The following is an 18,167-nucleotide window of genomic DNA, read 5'->3' as shown; positions in this document are numbered from 1 at the left end:
GTGGTAATAGCTATTAATACCACCCTCAGGCTCCAGGTGCTCATAGTTTAACATTTCTCCTAGAGGTCCTCTTGTTATTTTTCTAAGGATTTCAAAGGAAACTCACTTTTGATTTTTGAGGATGGGAAAAATTTTTATATTCAGTTGGTATTCTTCCTCCAAAAATGAAATGTAAATGAAAAGCTGCCATTTTTCTCCTTTTCCTAGACCAAGATGGCGACTTGGACGGTCTGCTCACTTCTGGTTCCGTCTCCACTTTGCTGGATGCGCAGGGTTTTAGTGACCTGGAGAAAAGTGTATCATCTACACCAGTCACGGGATCTCCCAGTCGTGACCCATTCAACACAAGTGTTCCAGAAGAGGTATTTACAGACTCTCAAAATTATCTTTGTAGTGAAGAGACTGTGTCATTGAAGGTTAAAATGCTGTTGACAGCAGGAAAGACCTGGGATCTTTTCTCAGTGTGGCTACTGACTGAGTCTTAGCAATTTTCATGTCAAAACTCAGTCTGCTAGGACTTTATTTGAAAGATTGGTTTTTCCCCCCCTCTTTAATAAATAAATACCTTGGGCAATGTCAAAATTGCTTAAATAATTCAGGAAGAACATGGGAGAAAGATGTCATCCTAAATGGATTACAATCTACACAATAATAATCTTTATTAGTAAAGAACAAATAGGGAATAAATGAAGAGGGATAACGTGAGATTATATAAAGAAGTTGGTTTTAGTCACTTCCAATGTTGTCTCTGAAAAATTCTGGTCTAAAATCTTCCCTGACTTCTTTAGACTTGGAAAAAAGCAGCTGGACAGGAATATTTAGTCTTGAACTCATCATTAACTTTTCTTTCACACATCAGACTGGTGCCAAAATCTGTTTCCATTACCTATTGCAAACCACCCCAAAAATTTGTGGCTTGAATGACAGCACTTGTTTTGCTAACAAATGTGTGATGTGGGTAAGGCTCAGCAGGAGCATTTCTTCTTCGCTCCACTGGGCAATAGTTGGAATGGTGTGAAGGCTGGAGGCTTGAGTCATCTGAAGGCTACCCATTTGTATATCACATGGTTGGTTGGTACTACTGTTGGACAGGACCTCAGCTGAGGCCCTAGCTGGAAATACCTGTGACTCCCTGGCTTTCTTCTAGCAGAGCGTTTAGATCCTAAGGATGAGCATCCCAATAAGAGGACTGGGCATATTTATATCATCTTTTATGCTATGACTCGGAAACCCTGTGGCATCTCTTCTCCTGTAGTCACAGGCCCACACACATTCACAGAGAGGAAACAAAGACCCTACCTCTTGATGGACAAGTAATATCACATTTGAGAAGAACACATGGGATGGCATATACCCCTACGACCATATTCGACTAGTACAACTGCCCTCCACTCTCTGGCTACAATCATTTATATCCCTCCCCCATGCAAAATGTCCTCATCCCCTCATCAAAGACCTCTTGGTCTTACTCCAGTCAGGCTTCCGCATCCCAAGACCTTGTCATCCAGACCCGGTCAAGATGTAGGTGCAGCTGCTCAGGTTTGGCTTCTCGAGTAGCACTCCATTCCATGTAAAGAACCAGGAAATTCAAGGTCAAGTCATTTGTCCCCTACACACCTGACATGCAGTGGTGGAATGGGCATAGTAACTACTGGGCATTCCCATTCAAGAAGAGGGAACATAGACATGGAAGACACCCACGTATCATTAGTCAGTAGCAGTTCCCAAATCCAGCCAGGCTCGTGTGGCCAGTTCCTTGACAGGGCCCAGACCTTTGGGCTCTTGGTTGTTCCTTGGGAGTCATCTTTCCATTTCCAGGAGAAAGAACCTGTAATTGCAGATGAGTTGTTTTCTGCAAAAGTATCTATACGGGTCTAGGGCCTTCTGCCTTCTACTATCTCTGTCCCTCTTGGTTCTATTTGGTATAATATTTTATTCATTTGGCATTTCTTATGAATCAATTTATAATCCACTCCGTCAGGTAAAGGATATCCACAATTATCTTCACCATAAGACTTTCTCTATCTTAAGTTTTCTGTATGGCTGCTATGGAATATCCCTCTGTTTTTAGAGTTGTCGAACTTTTTGAAGGTTTCAATGAGACAGCTGTACCTTAAGTCTTCCTGAGGTCTTAACCTAGGCACACCCGTGGCTTCCTGACAGCACCTCCCTCTTTGCCCTAGAACTTTTAATTTTAGTGCAGTGTACTGTCTAGAGAAACTGGGAATGGGAAAAATTGTTTTTGTTATTGTTGTTTTTGTTTTTTAACTAAATAGTCTTGACTACCTTATGTTTTCCAATTCCCCCTTTGGTCGTCTTTCCTTTAACGTATTACTGTATTCAGTGAGAAAAAAACCAAGTGGCATCTTTTCTTTTCCTATCTATTCCTGCTGATTACCTAATGAGAAAATGAAATTTGAATTGCATGAAAATGAATTCAAGGAGGAAACATTTCTCTCTTCACTATAGGAGAGGGCTAAAAGATGTCAGTCATAAGGATTACTGGGTAGGGGAAATTGGAAGGTGGTGATCAAAAGGTCGGACTTCCAGTTATAAGACAAGTGTGCTGGGGGTATAAGGTACAACGTGATGACTATAGTTAACACTGCTGTCTGGTATGCTGGAAGGTTGCTAAGACTGTAGATCCGAAAAGTTCTCATTGCAAGGAAAAAAATGTGTTTTTTTTTCCTTTCCTTTTCTTTTTTCTTTTTAATTTATACGGTACTGCATGTCAGTGATATCCCAATAAAATTGGAAAAAAGAGGCAAAGGATTAGTTAAGGAATAAAAAATATTTTAGAGGGGGAAATAAAAAATATGTTAGAGGGGGAAAATCCCCTAATTGCTAATTATATTTCTACTGAAGGGAAAAATAACATTTGACAGTCAATGAGTATGCTTGCTGCCTATTTACAGAATGGCAGATGTTACATGTAAGATTTGCCCAGATAGTCTCTTTAAAAAAAGTCTTTCCTATGTGAATTGTACTTTAATGAGACTTTTCGTTTGGAACCAGAATGATTTGATGAGGATTGAGTGTGTTCAGCCATATTGTTAAAGAAGAGCTAGAAGGGAGATTGGAGTTGGGAGTTAAAGTCCTAAGTTCAAAACGAAATCAAGGAAATGGATCAGTTTGTTAGTGGGCCATTTCCTTCCCCATGTTAGGAACCCGGGGAGCTACTGTGAACTTGACAACACAAGGGATGATGGCTCAATAATTCGCCCAGAACTAATCATAAAGATTCAAATTTAAAAAAAAAAAGAAAAAAGAGAGTGAAGTAATCTCCTATTTTACAGCAATAGGACTTCTTAAAGAACAAAATTCAGGGGCGCCTGGGTGGCTCAGTAGGTTAAGCCTCTGCCTTCGGCTCAGTTTATGATCTCAGGGTCCTGGGATCAATCAAGTCCCACATTGGGCTCTCTGCTCAGCAGGGAGCCTGCTTCCTCCTCTCTCTCTCGGCCTACTTGTGATCTCTCTGTGTCAAATAAATAAAATCTTTAAAAAAAAATTCAGCTGAGAAAATTTTTAACACAGGGATGATGGCTCTGTAAATTGCCCAGAACTAATCATAAAGATTTTTTAAAAAATAAATAAATAAATAAAAAATCGCGAAGCAACAAGATCAGACTTGTTGTTAAAGAACAAACTTCAAATGAGTAAATTTGCAACATCTTACTGGCTTTATTCAGCAATTTATGAATCAGGCAATGTCCGTTTTAGCAGATGGAAAGGAACTCTACGGATCTGTACAAAATGAAGGGCTTTTTTAGGCCGAAGGAAGCAGGAGCAGAGGATCAGGCTGGTCATTTGCTGGTTGGTTAAGTAGGGTTACTTTCCTTAATGTGCAGCAAAGAGAAGTCTCGGGGCGGGGTGGGTCAGGTAACTTACTAAGGGCAGGCAAGTGCCGATTGGTTGACCTAGGTCTGCCTTTTCTGGGAGTGCCGAGCACGGAAACTTAGCTAAGCTTGGGTTTACTGACATGGAGCTTAACACGAACCACTCCGTCTTGGGCCCAATCAGATTATTTCAACAGACTTCACATGTTATAACCTCTTAGTGTCAAGGAATGAGACCACCGCTCAGTAACTGGAACAAAAAACCACAGAGCTAAATGTATTGCTTATCTAGTTACCTCGGTGAACTTTGTTGGTCAGGGACAGTCTCTTTGATCATATGTGGGGCATGTGGGGTTGCTTGGAGCTCAGGGATTGAGGGACTCTCAGAGGCTAGAGAGAGTTGACATCCGCTGTGGATGTGTGGTTACAGAGGTGAGACTGTCATTGATTGATTGGCATCTAGAAGTGTGTTCCAGGTTGTAAGTCCCTACCTTCCTGGCTGACTTCAGAAGGAGGGACGGTCACTGATTGGTTGGTTGACTGGCAGACTGAATTCACTGAGGAAAATTTTATTTTTTTATCACAATATTTTTTAAGTGATTCATGTATTGTAGTTTATGATGGGCTCTTACACCATAATGCTCTACAGTCATCGAAAATTATTTAACCCCAGAGTATAAAATTTGTTCCATAGATTCCATCCTTAGGGTACACAAAGCATTTGTTTAGGAAGGTGTTTTTAGGCATTTTTGTTGTTGCTGCTGTAGTATTACTAAGCCAAGTGTTTTAAGTGGTATCCACAAAGAACTGGTTTGATGGGTGCCTAGGTGGCTCAGTCGTTAAGTGTCTGCCTTCTGCTCAGGTCGTGATCCCAGGGTTCTGGGATGGAGCCCATCATCAGGCTCCCTGCTCAGGGAAGTGGGAAGCCTGCTTCTCCCTCTCCCACTCCTCCTCCTTGTGTTCCCTCTCACCATGTCTCTCTCTGTCAAATAAATAAAATCTTTTTTTTTTTTTTTAAAGATTTTATTTATTTATTTGTCAGAGAGAGACAGAGAGAGCAAGCACAGGCAGACAGAGTGCAAGGCAGAGTCAGAGGGAGAAGCAGGCTCCCTGCGGAGCAAGGAGCCCGATGTGGGACTCGATCCCAGGACGCTGGGATCATGACCTGAGCCGAAGGCAGCTGCTTAACCAACTGAGCCACCCAGGCGTCCCAAATAAATAAAATCTTAAAAAAAAAAAAAAATCTGGTTTGAACAACATTCTATATTAGACTAGTGATAGAAAATAAAGTGAAAACAGATGTGTTTACAAAGCACTTTACCCAAATCTCATCTCAAATCATGACAACCCTGTCAGGTAGGCATTGCCATTCTCATGTTACAGAGGAGAAAACTGGTGCCCAGTTAAGTGACTTGCATAAGGTTAGAACCAAAGTTTTTACTAGGGCTTAAAGTTGTCAGGATCAACTATTGACTTACTTGATGGTATTATGTTTTATTCAGAACCAAGTTCAAAAATGACCTTCCTTGGGGCACCTGGGTGGCTCAGTGGGTTAAGCCTCTGCCTTCAGCTCAGGTCATGATCTCAGGGTCCTGGGATCGAGTCCTACATCGGGATCTCTGCTAAGCAGGGACCTGCTTCCCCCCTCTCTCTGCCTGCCTCTCTGCCTACTTGTGATCACTCTCTCTCTGTCAAATAAATAAATAAAACCTTTAAAAAAAAAAATGACCTTCCTCCAGAATGTTTTCTCTGACTTTAACAGTCATTGATGTTTATATCCAGAGACCATTTTATAAATAGAAGAATAGTGTTTTTAAACATAGGTGTATGAAATTTTTTTGATGGACCATGTAATTGTCTCCGTTATTTTTATTTTATCTCTGTGACTTCTGTCTTATTTATTGGATTTTTTACTTTCTCTAATTACATTACAGTTCCACACCAGCATCTTACAAGTTTCAATCCCTTCATTACTGCCAACATCTAAGGGCCTGGAAACGTCTGAAAGCGCAAAATTGCCTCCTCAACCAGAGACTTCATTTGAAGAAAGGTATGTCATTTATGACCCAACATTGCAATATAAATGTTCAGCAGAGTAGATCAAGCAAACACAAGAGTGCATTGCAATTTATTTACAGACACAGGTTTTACTGTGAGAGGCAAGAAACTGTAAGGCATGTGCCAGGGGACCAGTGTAAATCAATCACTACAGTCAGTTCTGGATTATTGAAATAAAGGGTGTGAAGCAAGAAGTCCTAGGGCAGGAGTCCAGGGAGGTGTGGTGTTCAGGTTAGAGAGAGATTTTAGGGGACTCAAGTTTTATGTCCTAAGTCATGGGGAGCCGCCAGTGGGTCCCAAGCCCCATAGCAATGGTCATGTGGCCCAGGCTGTTCGGAAGAAGGATTTGGGACAGGGATACAGTAGTTTCTCCATTAACAAGTAGAATTTTGAGGGAGCATGTTCTCAATTACTTAACCTTATAATGAGACCAAATAAAAGAAAATATAATAGAATATTTTAGGGGCACCTGGATGGCTCAGTGGGTTAAGCCTCTGCCTTTGGCTCAGGTCATGATCCCAGGGTCCTGGGATCGAGCCCCACATAGGGCTCTCTGCTCGGCAGGGAGCCTGCTTCCTCTTCTCTCTCTGCCTGCTTCTCTGCCTACTTGTGATTTCTCTGTCAGATAAATAAGTAAAATATTTTTTTAACAAAAGAAAATATAGTAGAAAATTTTAAAAGAGAGGGGCAGCTGGGAATCCTCAGTAAATTCAGCAGCTGACTCAATCTCAGCTCAGGTCTTAATCTCAGGGTTGTGGTTTCAAGCCCCATGCTGGGCATGGAGCCTGTGTTTAAAAACAAAACAAAACAAAACACACATGACTGTTTTAAAAGAGAAATCGCTTCCCCAGCACAATTTTTTGTTTTTTTGACAGTTCTGCTTACTTAGAATATATATGGTCTTTTACTTGTGAAGCACACACATTCCATTTTTTTTTTTCCTTTTCTTTTCTTTCTTCTTTTAGTGATGGAAAAATAATCCTTGGTGCTTCTGTTGAAACCCAGCCGTGCGATAGTCTTTCGTAAGTCATGTTCTTGAATGTGGAAAATGTCATTGATACCTGGGAGAGAGGAAGCTTCTGACAAACTCACAGTGACCACTGTGAGAAGCGGATGACTGAGGCCTGAATACATTAATGCAGGTGTGGTGGTTGGATGTCAGGGAAAGGGGAGGTTGTGAGTTAACAAAGAGATACTTGCTCATGGACTGTTATCCATTATCTCGTGCCAAGTGTTTGCACGGCTTTAGCCTTCCTTCATCAGTTTTCATGTGAAGTGCAGTGCTTTGAATTTCAGGTTTGCACTGGCTTGCATTTTGACCCTAGCAGAAAAGAGTCACAGAGAATGATGTAATGGCTGGAAAGGCTGCAGTAGTTTTTTGCATTCTCCATGTAGTAAACCGGTCCATTATCTATGTTTATCCAAGTTCAAGTCTGAATTAGGAAAATCTCTTACCAGAGCAGTATTCAAAGATGAGATCTTCTCTTTTCTCACCAATTTCTTTTACTTTATTTGATACTGGACAAGTCTAGTAACTTATGTACACATGAGTACATGAGAATTGCCTTTTAAAAGTTTGTGTATGTGTGTTACTCTGCTTCTTAGAGCTTTTTTCTCTCTCTAAACTGGTCACCTATTCCTGACTTCCATTTTTGAAAAGACAGCCCTGTACACTTGAATGCTAGTTATGTGAAAGGGAAAAAAATCTCTGGATGTTTACAGTGTCACTTCACCTTTGCAAGGATAGCAAACAAATTATTATGGGCAGCCAGAGGGATTTTTCTTGTATGCCTCGATCAGAACTGTAAAATGAACTACTTGGCCAGATTCAGAAAATGGATTCCTTTGTGAATTGAAAAGTAACACTTCTGTCCTTTATTTTAATTACAAGGATTATATATAAATAGTATGTGAGTGTTTTAGAAGTTCCCTGGTATATTAACTAAAATTTAAATAAAAATAAAAAATAAAAAAGTTCCTGGTCTAAATGTATACATAAAAGGATACACCACTGGTCCATGGAAAAATGCTGTTTTATTTTCAAATGTTGACATCACAAGGAGAGTCCTAAGTGTTTTTCCAGCTATTCTAACATGTGTGGGACATTTAGAGTTATTGGCAGGACAGTTAACCACCTCTGCTTTTAAAAGAACTCAATGTTATAATTTAGTAAAGCACATAAGTGACTGCCTGAATCCGGATTTTCTTTTATGACCAGGATTCAACCCACACACAGTTTTAGTTTCTTTCCAAGATATTCTCCTAAGAAACAGTGGCACCAGAGCCACTTATTATTAATCCTAATTACTATTATTGTTATTTTTAGAACTTCAAGTCTGCAAAAGTCCAGCAGCCTGGGCAATCTGAAGAAAGAGTCATCAGATGGGGTTGGTTCTGTGTTGTTTCTCTGTCTGTTACCCTGAGACGCAAATATTTAGGGATCCTCACATTTTCCCATTTTCCAAAGAAAACTCTCAAGAAGAGTTTGAGGTTTCTCTAATGCAGATTTATTAGATACCACAGTTAATGGTAAATATTAAGAAGGGTGAATATGAACAGTTGAAACTAGTGTATATAATCACAACTGAAGACTAATTAGCCATTATTGGAAATAAATGGAACTGAGATTGTATAGCTTAGAAGTAGATGAAAGTTTATTTTAATTTCTAGAATTGTGTGTAACAGTTTGTGAATATATGAAGCCATTCCTATGTCCAGATTACAATGGAAAAATGTTTGTGATGTCTGATACATGGGATTGCTTAACTGTCTCCAAAAAACCCAAACTCAGAACCTCCAAAACATGTTATATGAAAGAAACCAGATACGAAAGATCAGATAGTCCACGATTCCATTTATGTGAAGTATGTAGAGTAGATAAATCCATAGAGACAGAACCCAGTTTGGCGGTTGCCAGAGATGGAGAGGGAGGAACGGAGAGAAACTGCTTCCAGGGTGAGGGGTTTTATTCAAAATGATGGAAATGTTTGGGAGCTAGGTGGAGGTGGCAGTTATATAACACCGTGAGTGTACTTAATGTCCCCTAATTGTTCAGTTACTTTTTATGTTTCACCTCAATAAACTGTTGGGGAGGTACAAAAAACAGACAAAACCCCCAACTCTCAATCAGGCTAGTGATATTCTTAATTATCATATTTGGGCTTCCTAAGACCTCACAAAACATCCTTAGGTCACCCGCCCGAGAACAGCTGTTTATTTAATATAGCCACTGTGTATACAGCAAACATTTTGGTGTTCTGTTTTTTTGTCTTTTTTTTTTTAAAGACCTCATCAACAAGGGCTCTCGTTCTTCCTCCAATTTTCAACCATTAACTCTGTAAAGGCTACCTTCTGGTAGGCCACTTCCAGATGCACTCCCTTGACTGCTGGCTCTGAATGCCTTGAGTTGTAATGTAGGTGTCCCTGATAAGGCATGGACTGTGCACACAGCTGTAATTACAGGCATCCTTTGTCCTTTTTTGTCTTGCCAATTCAATAAATGATTAAATGATTTTGACATCTGTGGTGAGACATAGGTAATAGTTGCACTAAACTGTGGCATCTATAAACTTGTAGTTACGATGAGCAATAAATTCAGAGGATAAAATAACCACCTTCAAAGCTTGTGTCCCCTCTCCCCTTTCTCTACCTCTGCAAAAACAAAAACAGAGGGCAGGAGATGTTAGAGGAATGAGGGCATGCAAATCAAAGCATCTTTGGATCCTACTAAAACAATATAATAGATCATGTTACTGGAACTGCTAATTCAAATAACAAGAAAGCTAAAAAATCAACAGTACTTAGAAGTATAACTTAATTACAGTTAAGTTTCGCGATAAAGACCTTGACCTATTAGAGACAGCCAAAGAATCTTCTGAATCGATGAAGAAAAATTTAATTATAACAAGTTTAGTTTTGGTGTTAAGTGTATCAAGCATGTCATAGTGTTTGAAAATTGGTGATCTGTGTCGGGTAACTTGCAGGCAAGGTAATGAATATGTCTCAGAACACCCTCTCAAAAACAAAATGTTTAACAGTCACTGGTTGTGTCCTCATTTGACTAGTAATTCCTTGAGTAGAATATTTAAATAACTGGAGTAGAATCTCTTTCTGCTGCTGGTGTAGAAGCTTAGAGATAACGCCTACTTTGCACAGTGATTATATTACGCTGGGCTTCTGATGCAGTTACGGTACAAAGACTGTGAACTGCATTGTAGCCTAGTCATGTCATAACCATTCGAAAAATAGGAAGCCTGCTGGTATTCTGGTTATGCAGTACCTTATTTCCATGTCATTGGGGGAATGAGGCAAATAAAATAAAGCTTGAGAATTTCTATGTCCTAAATACTTCACATCTGAAGCATGCCGGTTATAGGTCAGTGATGAACATGTTTTTGTTGCTGCTCTTGCTTCCTAAGTAGCTTTCAGAACTGACTTTCTAAATTGTAATATGGTGCTTGGTGTTCATAATCAACTTATCAGTTCTGTGATTCTTTTAAATAAAATCACATGTGTAACAGATCAGGTGTTGTGCCCAGCGTGTACTCCTAATTGTGCACAGCCACGCTGTGTTCCATTTATTATTACTTGTCTTTTAGGATAAAGCTCCTGTAGAAAGCAGCCCATTCAGGGGCCTCCCTCCGAAAGCTCCGGGGCGTGATGCTTCCGTGGACGACAACCCCTTTGGCACTCGGAAAGCCAGATCATTCTTTGGGCGTGGCTTTTTTAAAATAAAAAGTAACAAGAGGACAGCAAGTGCACCAAACTTGGGTACGTATGGCCAGCGTGCTTTTGCTTTAATTCACTCAGGACGAGGACAAGGTCAATCCCCTCCCTTCCCTGGTTCATTGATCTGTGCGTTTCTCGTTCTCAGAAATGAAGGTGAATGCAAGAAACTGCCCCCTTGGGTTTAATTCGGTGGTAAAGATAGCTCTGTGCAGGCCATCACCCTGCTCTCCTTGTTGGAGTATAAGTGTAGAGGAAAGACCAAAACCCTTGACACTCTCTGAGTTCATTGTAAACAGCTTCTCATCTGTTTCGAAAGTGGACCAATTAACCCCATATTGTTCCTGCTAATGGAGTCTGCGATGTTGGAAGCACAGCGCAGTGCTTGCCTTTCCTCCCCCGTGTGTATTTTGTGAGTAGGACTTTGAGCTGTGTTTCATTTTGTCATTCTCCTGTGTTCTCTCCATTGGGCTGCGTGTGATTGTGTGCATTGTTGGGATATCTGAAGATCGTAAACGAAGTGCCAGTGCACCCACCCTAGGTATCGTACCCCTGCATGCCAGCCTTCGCCAGTGCTGTCCTCCAGGCTGACTAATCCTTGCTCTTGGTATCTGCGATCTCTAGAAAGCAAGCTGGCAGCGATCAGAAAATGTTGTCCTCGACTCCAGAGAGTTCCTTCCAACTGCTGCTAAAGTGAACTTTCTGGAGAGTCTTTGCTTCCCAGCCTACGTGCTATTTTAACCCCTGCTAATGACACCTTGCCAGGAGCTCTGGGAGGACCCAGAAGCGCACGGCACCCTCAGAGTCCAGGGCAGGACTCTCCTGCCTCGTACCTTCCAGCTTTCTCACCCTTCCGGTGCATCCTGTCTCACACTAACTCCCAGGTCCTGACAGTTCCTTCTCCATGTCTCCATTATCCCCAGAGAGCAATGTTTTCAGCCAAATCGAGAAGTCTGTAGAAGACATTGCAAATGATTGCTTTAGACTGACTTTTCTTAAGGGAATGTTCTTCTGACATTTATTGCTTTGAAGATGGAAGTGGCATTTAGTGACACTGGAGGAAGATTTCTGGGATATTTAAGGAGCCTCCCCTAGAGTGATTTTAGGAGAGGGGAAACTCCGTTTTCCTTTTTAAAAGTGTGGGGCATGGGAGGGAGGAAACATCCTCAAAACAAAAAAATGAAAACAGGATGCTTTTAGAATGAGGGTGAGTTAGGCAACATTTTCTGGTATACCCGTACCCATGATGGCTTTGGGGTTTGGATGGAAAGGTTCCTTTGGATTTTCCCTGAGATACCCATACACCAACTCATGTGGGTCAGCACAGGTTACTTTTCTCCCTTTGCAGTCTTACATTTCTAGAATACACATGGGATAAATAAAATCCAGACAACATTTTCAAATGTTTTTGCATCTTTCTTAGAAGAAATACATTGTTAATGCTAAGAGCCCAGTGCTGCTTATTATAACCTATAATCACAGCTGTGCTTCGTAGAAAAGTCAACCTCTGCAACTTTTGTATCTTGCTGAAACACCATTTCTGTGATTTTTGTACAACTTTTTCTTTCCCGTAAAAGTGTCGTCTCACACTGAGGAAACAGTACTGCTTGTGTTTGTTAGTGGGGGATCATGTCTTAAGGGGCAGGTAAAAGAATTAAGAAATAGAGAATGCTGGGAGAACTGGGCGTAGCAAATTTGGATGTTACTCTTTCAAGGCAGAATCAACAGACACTGATTTTATATCAAAAGAAAAATGTGTGCATATCCAGTACAGTCTTTTCTCAGTAGGACATAGCAAGTTATAAATAGGAATAACTCTCTTGAAAAAAGACCGCCAGGGCTTGGTGACTAGGATCTGATGTAAATGCCAAAGGAGAGGAGGGAGTGAAAAGAAAATGCCAAAGAGTGTGAATGGGAGTAACAGGAAGAATATTAATTAGTATCAAGGGAATATTAAATAAGAAAATCTAAGAGAATTCTTCTGAGAATTGGATGGATTTGTTGAGTCTAAGATGTTCCTGGCACAGCACATTGGGAATATCCATAAACGTTCAGATCCTGAGTCTGGGGAGAGAGATTAGGACCAGAGATTGTGATACTGGCTGCTTATGAATGAGGGAAGCCATCATTTTGTGCCAGGCACGGAGTGGGTGAACTTGTTCAGAGATCCTGCTGGCAGGAGCCTAGAACAGAATCTCGGAGTGGAAGAAGAGGAGAAAACAGGTCCTATAACAGAGAAGAAACGATCAGATGACAGATCTGGGAGATTGTCCTAACAAGATGAAGGAGATGATGTTTTTGGAGAATGTGGGAAGAATGTCAGCAGTACCAAGTGCTGCAGAAAAATCGAGATTAATTTAAGTGATCTCAGATCACTTAAAGAATGTGGCAATCCTATCCCACCTTTGAACTTCAAAGAGGTGGTAATTTGTGAGTTAATGTATTTAGGCACAATATCATATGCGATATTATACACATCATTCACTGATACACAGCAGACGGTAAAGCAGAACATAAATTTGTGTTCCATCTGTAATATTTGTAGGGTGCTCTTTACAGACCAACAGAAGAAGAATTTGTGAAGAGTTGCTAAAGTTAAGAAGGGTAGCATCTAGTCATGTTCATTCCGTACTTTAAAACTCACCAAGTATGTATTCTGTTCTTGGAATAGCTGAAACAGAGAAGGAGACAGCTGAGCACCTAGATCTGGCTGGTAGATCTTCCCAGCCGAAAAATTCGCAGATATCTCCACCATCGCCGGATTCCAAAAAGAAATCCAGAGGTATCACGAAACTCTTTGGAAAGTAAGTAACACAGCAGACAACCGGAGGGGGCTTTGTGTTGTGTGTTGCTCAAATGTAGGAATAAATGGAAGATTGCCTAGAAACAAGTATGCAGTTGTAAGGCTTTGCTGTTCCTTTGATGGAAGGAAGATTGTGATCTGGGATGCACTGACTCACTGGGTCTCAGTTAAAGTGTAAATCCAGACATCTTTTCTGACCATACATAAGCAATGTTCTCATTAACTTTAAAGTCCTAAGGTCTCCTCAGGTCTCTACAAGGCAATGTGATGTTGTTTCTTCTATTCAGACTTAGGAGAAGTCAGTCAACTACATTCAACCCAGATGACCTGTCTGAGCCTGAATTTAAAAGAGGAGGGACAAGGGCAACTGCAGGGCCACAACTGGGTTGGTCTCGAGATTTGGGACAATCTAACAGGTGAGAAAAACTGAACGAATGGACTTTGACATCTCTACCCACATGTCCAGGCTATGAGCACTTGCAATGTTAGTATTGTCCCTGGGCTGAGCAGTAGAATCCCTTGCTTACCCCGTTGCCTGGCAGAGGGGTCCGTCATCTTTAGAGCAGTGCGGGTTGGCAGTGGTTGGTGAAAATCATGCAGAAGATGAGGGCTGCGTGAGCCAGGGGAGGAACCAAAGCTAAAGTGTCAGCCACATCTGTGTAAGAATGATTCTTTGACTTCAATCTGACTGAGAAAATAGTTACTCCAAGTACTCTAAAGCATAGCTCTAGAGAGATGGGCTAACATAGCAGTTAAGAGTAGGTTGTAGAGACAGACTGCTTGGATCTGATTGCTGGCTTGGCTGCTTCCTGTAACCTGGGTGACCTTTGAGCAACTACATCCATACTCTACGCCTCCATGTCCCCTGGTATGAATTAGTCTAATTATGAAGATTAAAGGAGTTAATATGCGTTGAGTATCTGGTAAATAGTAACTGTTCAGTGAACGTTAATGACTAATGGATTCTGTGAATGCACCTACATAAATTCATTAAGACACAAATTCTAACGGAATTTAATCAGGACTAAATAATCCTGAATTTATCAGGACTATGTAATGCTTTATCTGTTAAGACTCTAGGAACTTTTCCTACACCCTTACCACAATTGAGGGCTGTTTTGAAATTACTGTACTGACCTACTGAGCATGAGAAGGATGGGGTTGGCAAACATCTAGCACAAACCATTATACTTAGTCTTTGGAACATGGTCTCTCCTACCCTCGCAGAAGACTGGGCACAGGTTTTATCAAGGAGGAAACCCTGGCTTTCTCCAAACACATGAAGGTCTCATTTGCCATGTGTTCTCTTTATACACAGTAGAGGATCTCCTTGTGCTGTTTTAAAAAAAATAAAGAAAATTTTTGTTTATCTACATTTTTTCCCCCCAAAGAGGAACACGATTTACATGTCAAAGTAGAAAATTTGACCCAGAAATTACTGTGATTATGGTTCCCTGTACTCAGTGATGGCATGTTGCGCTCTTCTCACTGATAACCATTTGGAGAGAAACCATAATTCTGCTACAGTTCAAGTTAGACTTGATTTCTTTCCATCTAACCTAGTGTTTTCTGTTTAGAAATTTAGTCTTCAAACCACGTTGACTGAAACTAGTACAGTGACTTGACTTGTTGGTTCAACTTGTTTTTCTTCCACAAATCTGTTTCTTGCTCAATCATATTGAATCTTTTGTGGTTTCATTTGAAAATGAAAGCTGTGGTCCTTTTGAGGTAACTTTCAATGCCAGTACCACCTCCCCTAAACATGGACTGAAAAATAAGCTTTTCATGGTCAAATAGGGCATTACTAGGGAATTTCTACATTCATTCAGTATAAGTTGGTCAACCTTGAGAAGCCACCGGGCTGGCTTGGAATTGTTCTTCACACAGTTGTTCGTTTTCTTATAGCGACTTGGATATGCCATTTGCCAAATGGACCAAGGAGCAGGTTTGCGATTGGCTTGTGGAGCAGGGCTTGGGGTCCTACGTGAATTCAGGCAAGCACTGGATTGCATCTGGCCAAACACTTCTGCAGGCTTCTCAGCAAGATCTGGAGAAGGTGACTGCTTCTCTGTTTTGTTTAGACAATGGCTACTGAGAAAGAGAATATGATTGTAGAATTGTTTTATACTCCAGAAAGGGGAGTGGGGGGAGCCAGTCAGTACTCTTGAAAAACTGTGTTTTCTGCTTCACACTTTTTTTTTTTAATTTAATCGCATGGATTTAACAAGAAGGACCTGATCTTAATGATTCCTTATGAAACATGTAAGCCACTGGCTATTTTAATGAGAAATAATTGTATAGACATAATAATAAACCTTAAGCTCATATTTCTCAGAATCTTTGTGAGGATTTAGCATTGGCCCAACTTCTCAGTGTAATGTATGCAATTCAACTTTACTTTGCAAAAAGGAAAAGGAAAGAGCCCTACATCTTACGTCAAATTATTTAACATATTTCCTAATTGTTTAACCTTTTGTACAGAAAGAGTAGAATTCCAGTCTTGCTGAGGAAGGAGCCTACTAGGGAATGGAACATCCCACTAAACTAGTTGCTGTGGTCTTGGCTTTCTAGGGGCCTTTTGTTCAGCAACATTTCACCAACTTGACTTGGCATGCTGACTGAACAGGATTGTCGGGTCTTTAACCCTGGCTTCGTTTGGGGGGAGCTGGCATCTTTTGCCAGTGGCATCTAGCCCATAGTGACAGAATGGTCAAACCAGTGTTTCTGCTTATTATTTCAGGAACTTGGGATTAAGCGTTCACTTCATCGAAAGAAGCTCCAGCTGGCACTGCAAGCCGTGGGGTCTGAAGAAGAAACCAACCATGGAAAGCTGGATTTCAACTGGGTTACTAGTAAGAGATTTTTAAATTCACTCATTCATGAATGAGTAAATGAGTGACTGACTGAATGAATGAATAAATGAATGAAGCTGCTTTTTCTTTTGAATCACAAGTACAGGTGTTGCGTGGCTTACTAACAACACCGATTTCTCTCCTGTAGGGTGGTTGGATGACATTGGTCTCCCCCAGTACAAGACCCAGTTTGACGAAGGACGGGTAGATGGTCGAATGCTCCATTACATGACTCTTGTAAGTGATTGGCTCCTGGGAGTTGGGGAAGGGGAGTGTCAAATTGCTTTTCTCTGGAAAGACACAGAAATAGTGAGCAAAATACATTGTTTTCACAATGATTCCACCAGAGTTTCAGGGTGTTGCCTTAACTTGAGAAGAGCCAGAAGAGTTTCTGTTAAGTTGAAGTCAGAGGATTTGGTGATTGCAGTATCGTTGGGAAATTTAAAACTTGGATTTAAGCTGTATGAAGGCTAATCTAAACTCAGCTCTCCAGGAAGATGGTTTTATGTATATTCGACAATGTAGACCCTGAAGTGCACGCTTTGAAGGGTAAATTTTCGCATAATTGTATATGCGAATTATATGTTATAAAGATGCTTTGTTTTATTTTATTTTAGATTTTATTCATTTATTTGAAGGAGAGAGTGAGATAGAGCACGAGCCCGGAGAGGGTCAGAGAGAGGAGGAGACTTTCACTAAGAAGGGAGCCTGATGTGAGGTTTGGTCCCGGGACTCTGGGATCATGACCTGAGCCAAAGGCAGCCACTTAACTGCCTGAGCCACCAAGGCGCCCCTCTCCTAACGATGTTTAAAAAATAGAGTGTAGAGTGTCGAAGCCCTGGGGGTTTCTGAGTTACACATTCCTATATGCAGTGACTGCTCAGAAGAGACCACCCTTTTGACCTGACATCTAGAGACCCGTCTCCTCTCCTCCCTTCTGCTTTGGAGAATGTTACCCAAAACCTGCCTCCTTTCTCTCTTTAGCCCCGTTCCACTAGGGGAGTAATCGCAGAGGCAAGAAGTAGGCTGAGGTGGACTCTCTGATTCCTGCATTACTGTTCCGTATTTTTATCCTTCCATCTAAGAGGTAGAAGGACTTTACAACAGTGGAAGAGACGGTTTCCAGGAGAACTTGTTCTAGATTCCGCAGTCCTGTTAGTGCACTGCTGCTTTAGATTCTTTTCTTTAAAAGGCCTTTTGTGAGCTACGCTCTGGAACCAACCCCAAGAAGTATCTTCTTTAAGTTTGTTGAAAATTTGGGGCATCTGGGTGGCTCAGTGCGTTAAGCCTCCGCCTTCAGCTCAGACCATGATCTCAGGGTCCTGGGATTGAGCCCCGCATCGGGCTCTCTGCTCAGCAGGGAGCCTGCTTCCTCCTCTCTCTCTCTGCCTGCCTCCCTGCCTACTTGTGATCTCTGTCTGTCAAATAAATAAATCGTTTTTTAAAAAAAAGTTGTTGAAAATTTCAAACAGCTTATTTTTCAATGTCAGAATTGTGGGGTTCCTTTCATGGGATTCATTTTCTTCTCTGTCATTGAACCAAAGTCCGTACCTTGGTGGGCACCTGCTTGTAATAACACGAGCGCGTGGCACATTGCATGTATACTGTGTGCCAGACACTCTTCCAAGCTCCGTACTCCTATGAATACTCCAGTTTCAGCAAGCCTCGAGGTGACATTCTTGTTATCCCCCAGTGTTTAGGTGAGGGAATGAGAAACTTGAGAAATGGGGTAGCTCAACCAAGTTTCCACAGCCAGAAAGTAGTCAGAAGTCACAGGGTGTTTGAACCCAAGATGTTTCCAGATTCCTCCTCTTAATAGCTCAGCCTGCAACAAATTCAGTAAATACTTGCCTGCTTGTCTAGGTAGGTATGCTTCTGCACGAACGTGAGTAG

The 18,167-nt window shown here is 41.2% G+C and overlaps 1 protein-coding gene across 1 annotated transcript in view; it reads left to right on the top strand.

Moving 5' to 3' along the window:
• The window catches only part of LOC309870271 (liprin-beta-1-like), a gene marked incomplete at both ends in the record, with an annotated part of 44,158 nt that overhangs the window by 23,696 nt on the left and 2,295 nt on the right, over positions 1-18,167 (top strand). Inside the window, 11 exons of the mRNA XM_082742451.1 lie at positions 208-362; positions 5,771-5,886; positions 6,860-6,916; positions 8,221-8,290; positions 10,493-10,664; positions 11,128-11,160; positions 13,291-13,423; positions 13,710-13,838; positions 15,328-15,478; positions 16,163-16,274; positions 16,423-16,511. Of these exons, the coding sequence (XP_082598577.1) occupies positions 208-362; positions 5,771-5,886; positions 6,860-6,916; positions 8,221-8,290; positions 10,493-10,664; positions 11,128-11,160; positions 13,291-13,423; positions 13,710-13,838; positions 15,328-15,478; positions 16,163-16,274; positions 16,423-16,511 (1,217 nt within the window). The remainder of the gene's footprint in view (positions 1-207; positions 363-5,770; positions 5,887-6,859; positions 6,917-8,220; positions 8,291-10,492; positions 10,665-11,127; positions 11,161-13,290; positions 13,424-13,709; positions 13,839-15,327; positions 15,479-16,162; positions 16,275-16,422; positions 16,512-18,167) is intronic.

This window comes from Mustela nivalis, assembly GCF_964662115.1.
Source record: "Mustela nivalis genome assembly, chromosome: 7".
In the NCBI taxonomy this organism is placed as follows: domain Eukaryota; kingdom Metazoa; phylum Chordata; class Mammalia; order Carnivora; family Mustelidae; genus Mustela; species Mustela nivalis.
Note: the sequence above shows the minus strand (reverse complement) of the source record. Positions and strands in the feature narration are given on the sequence as shown.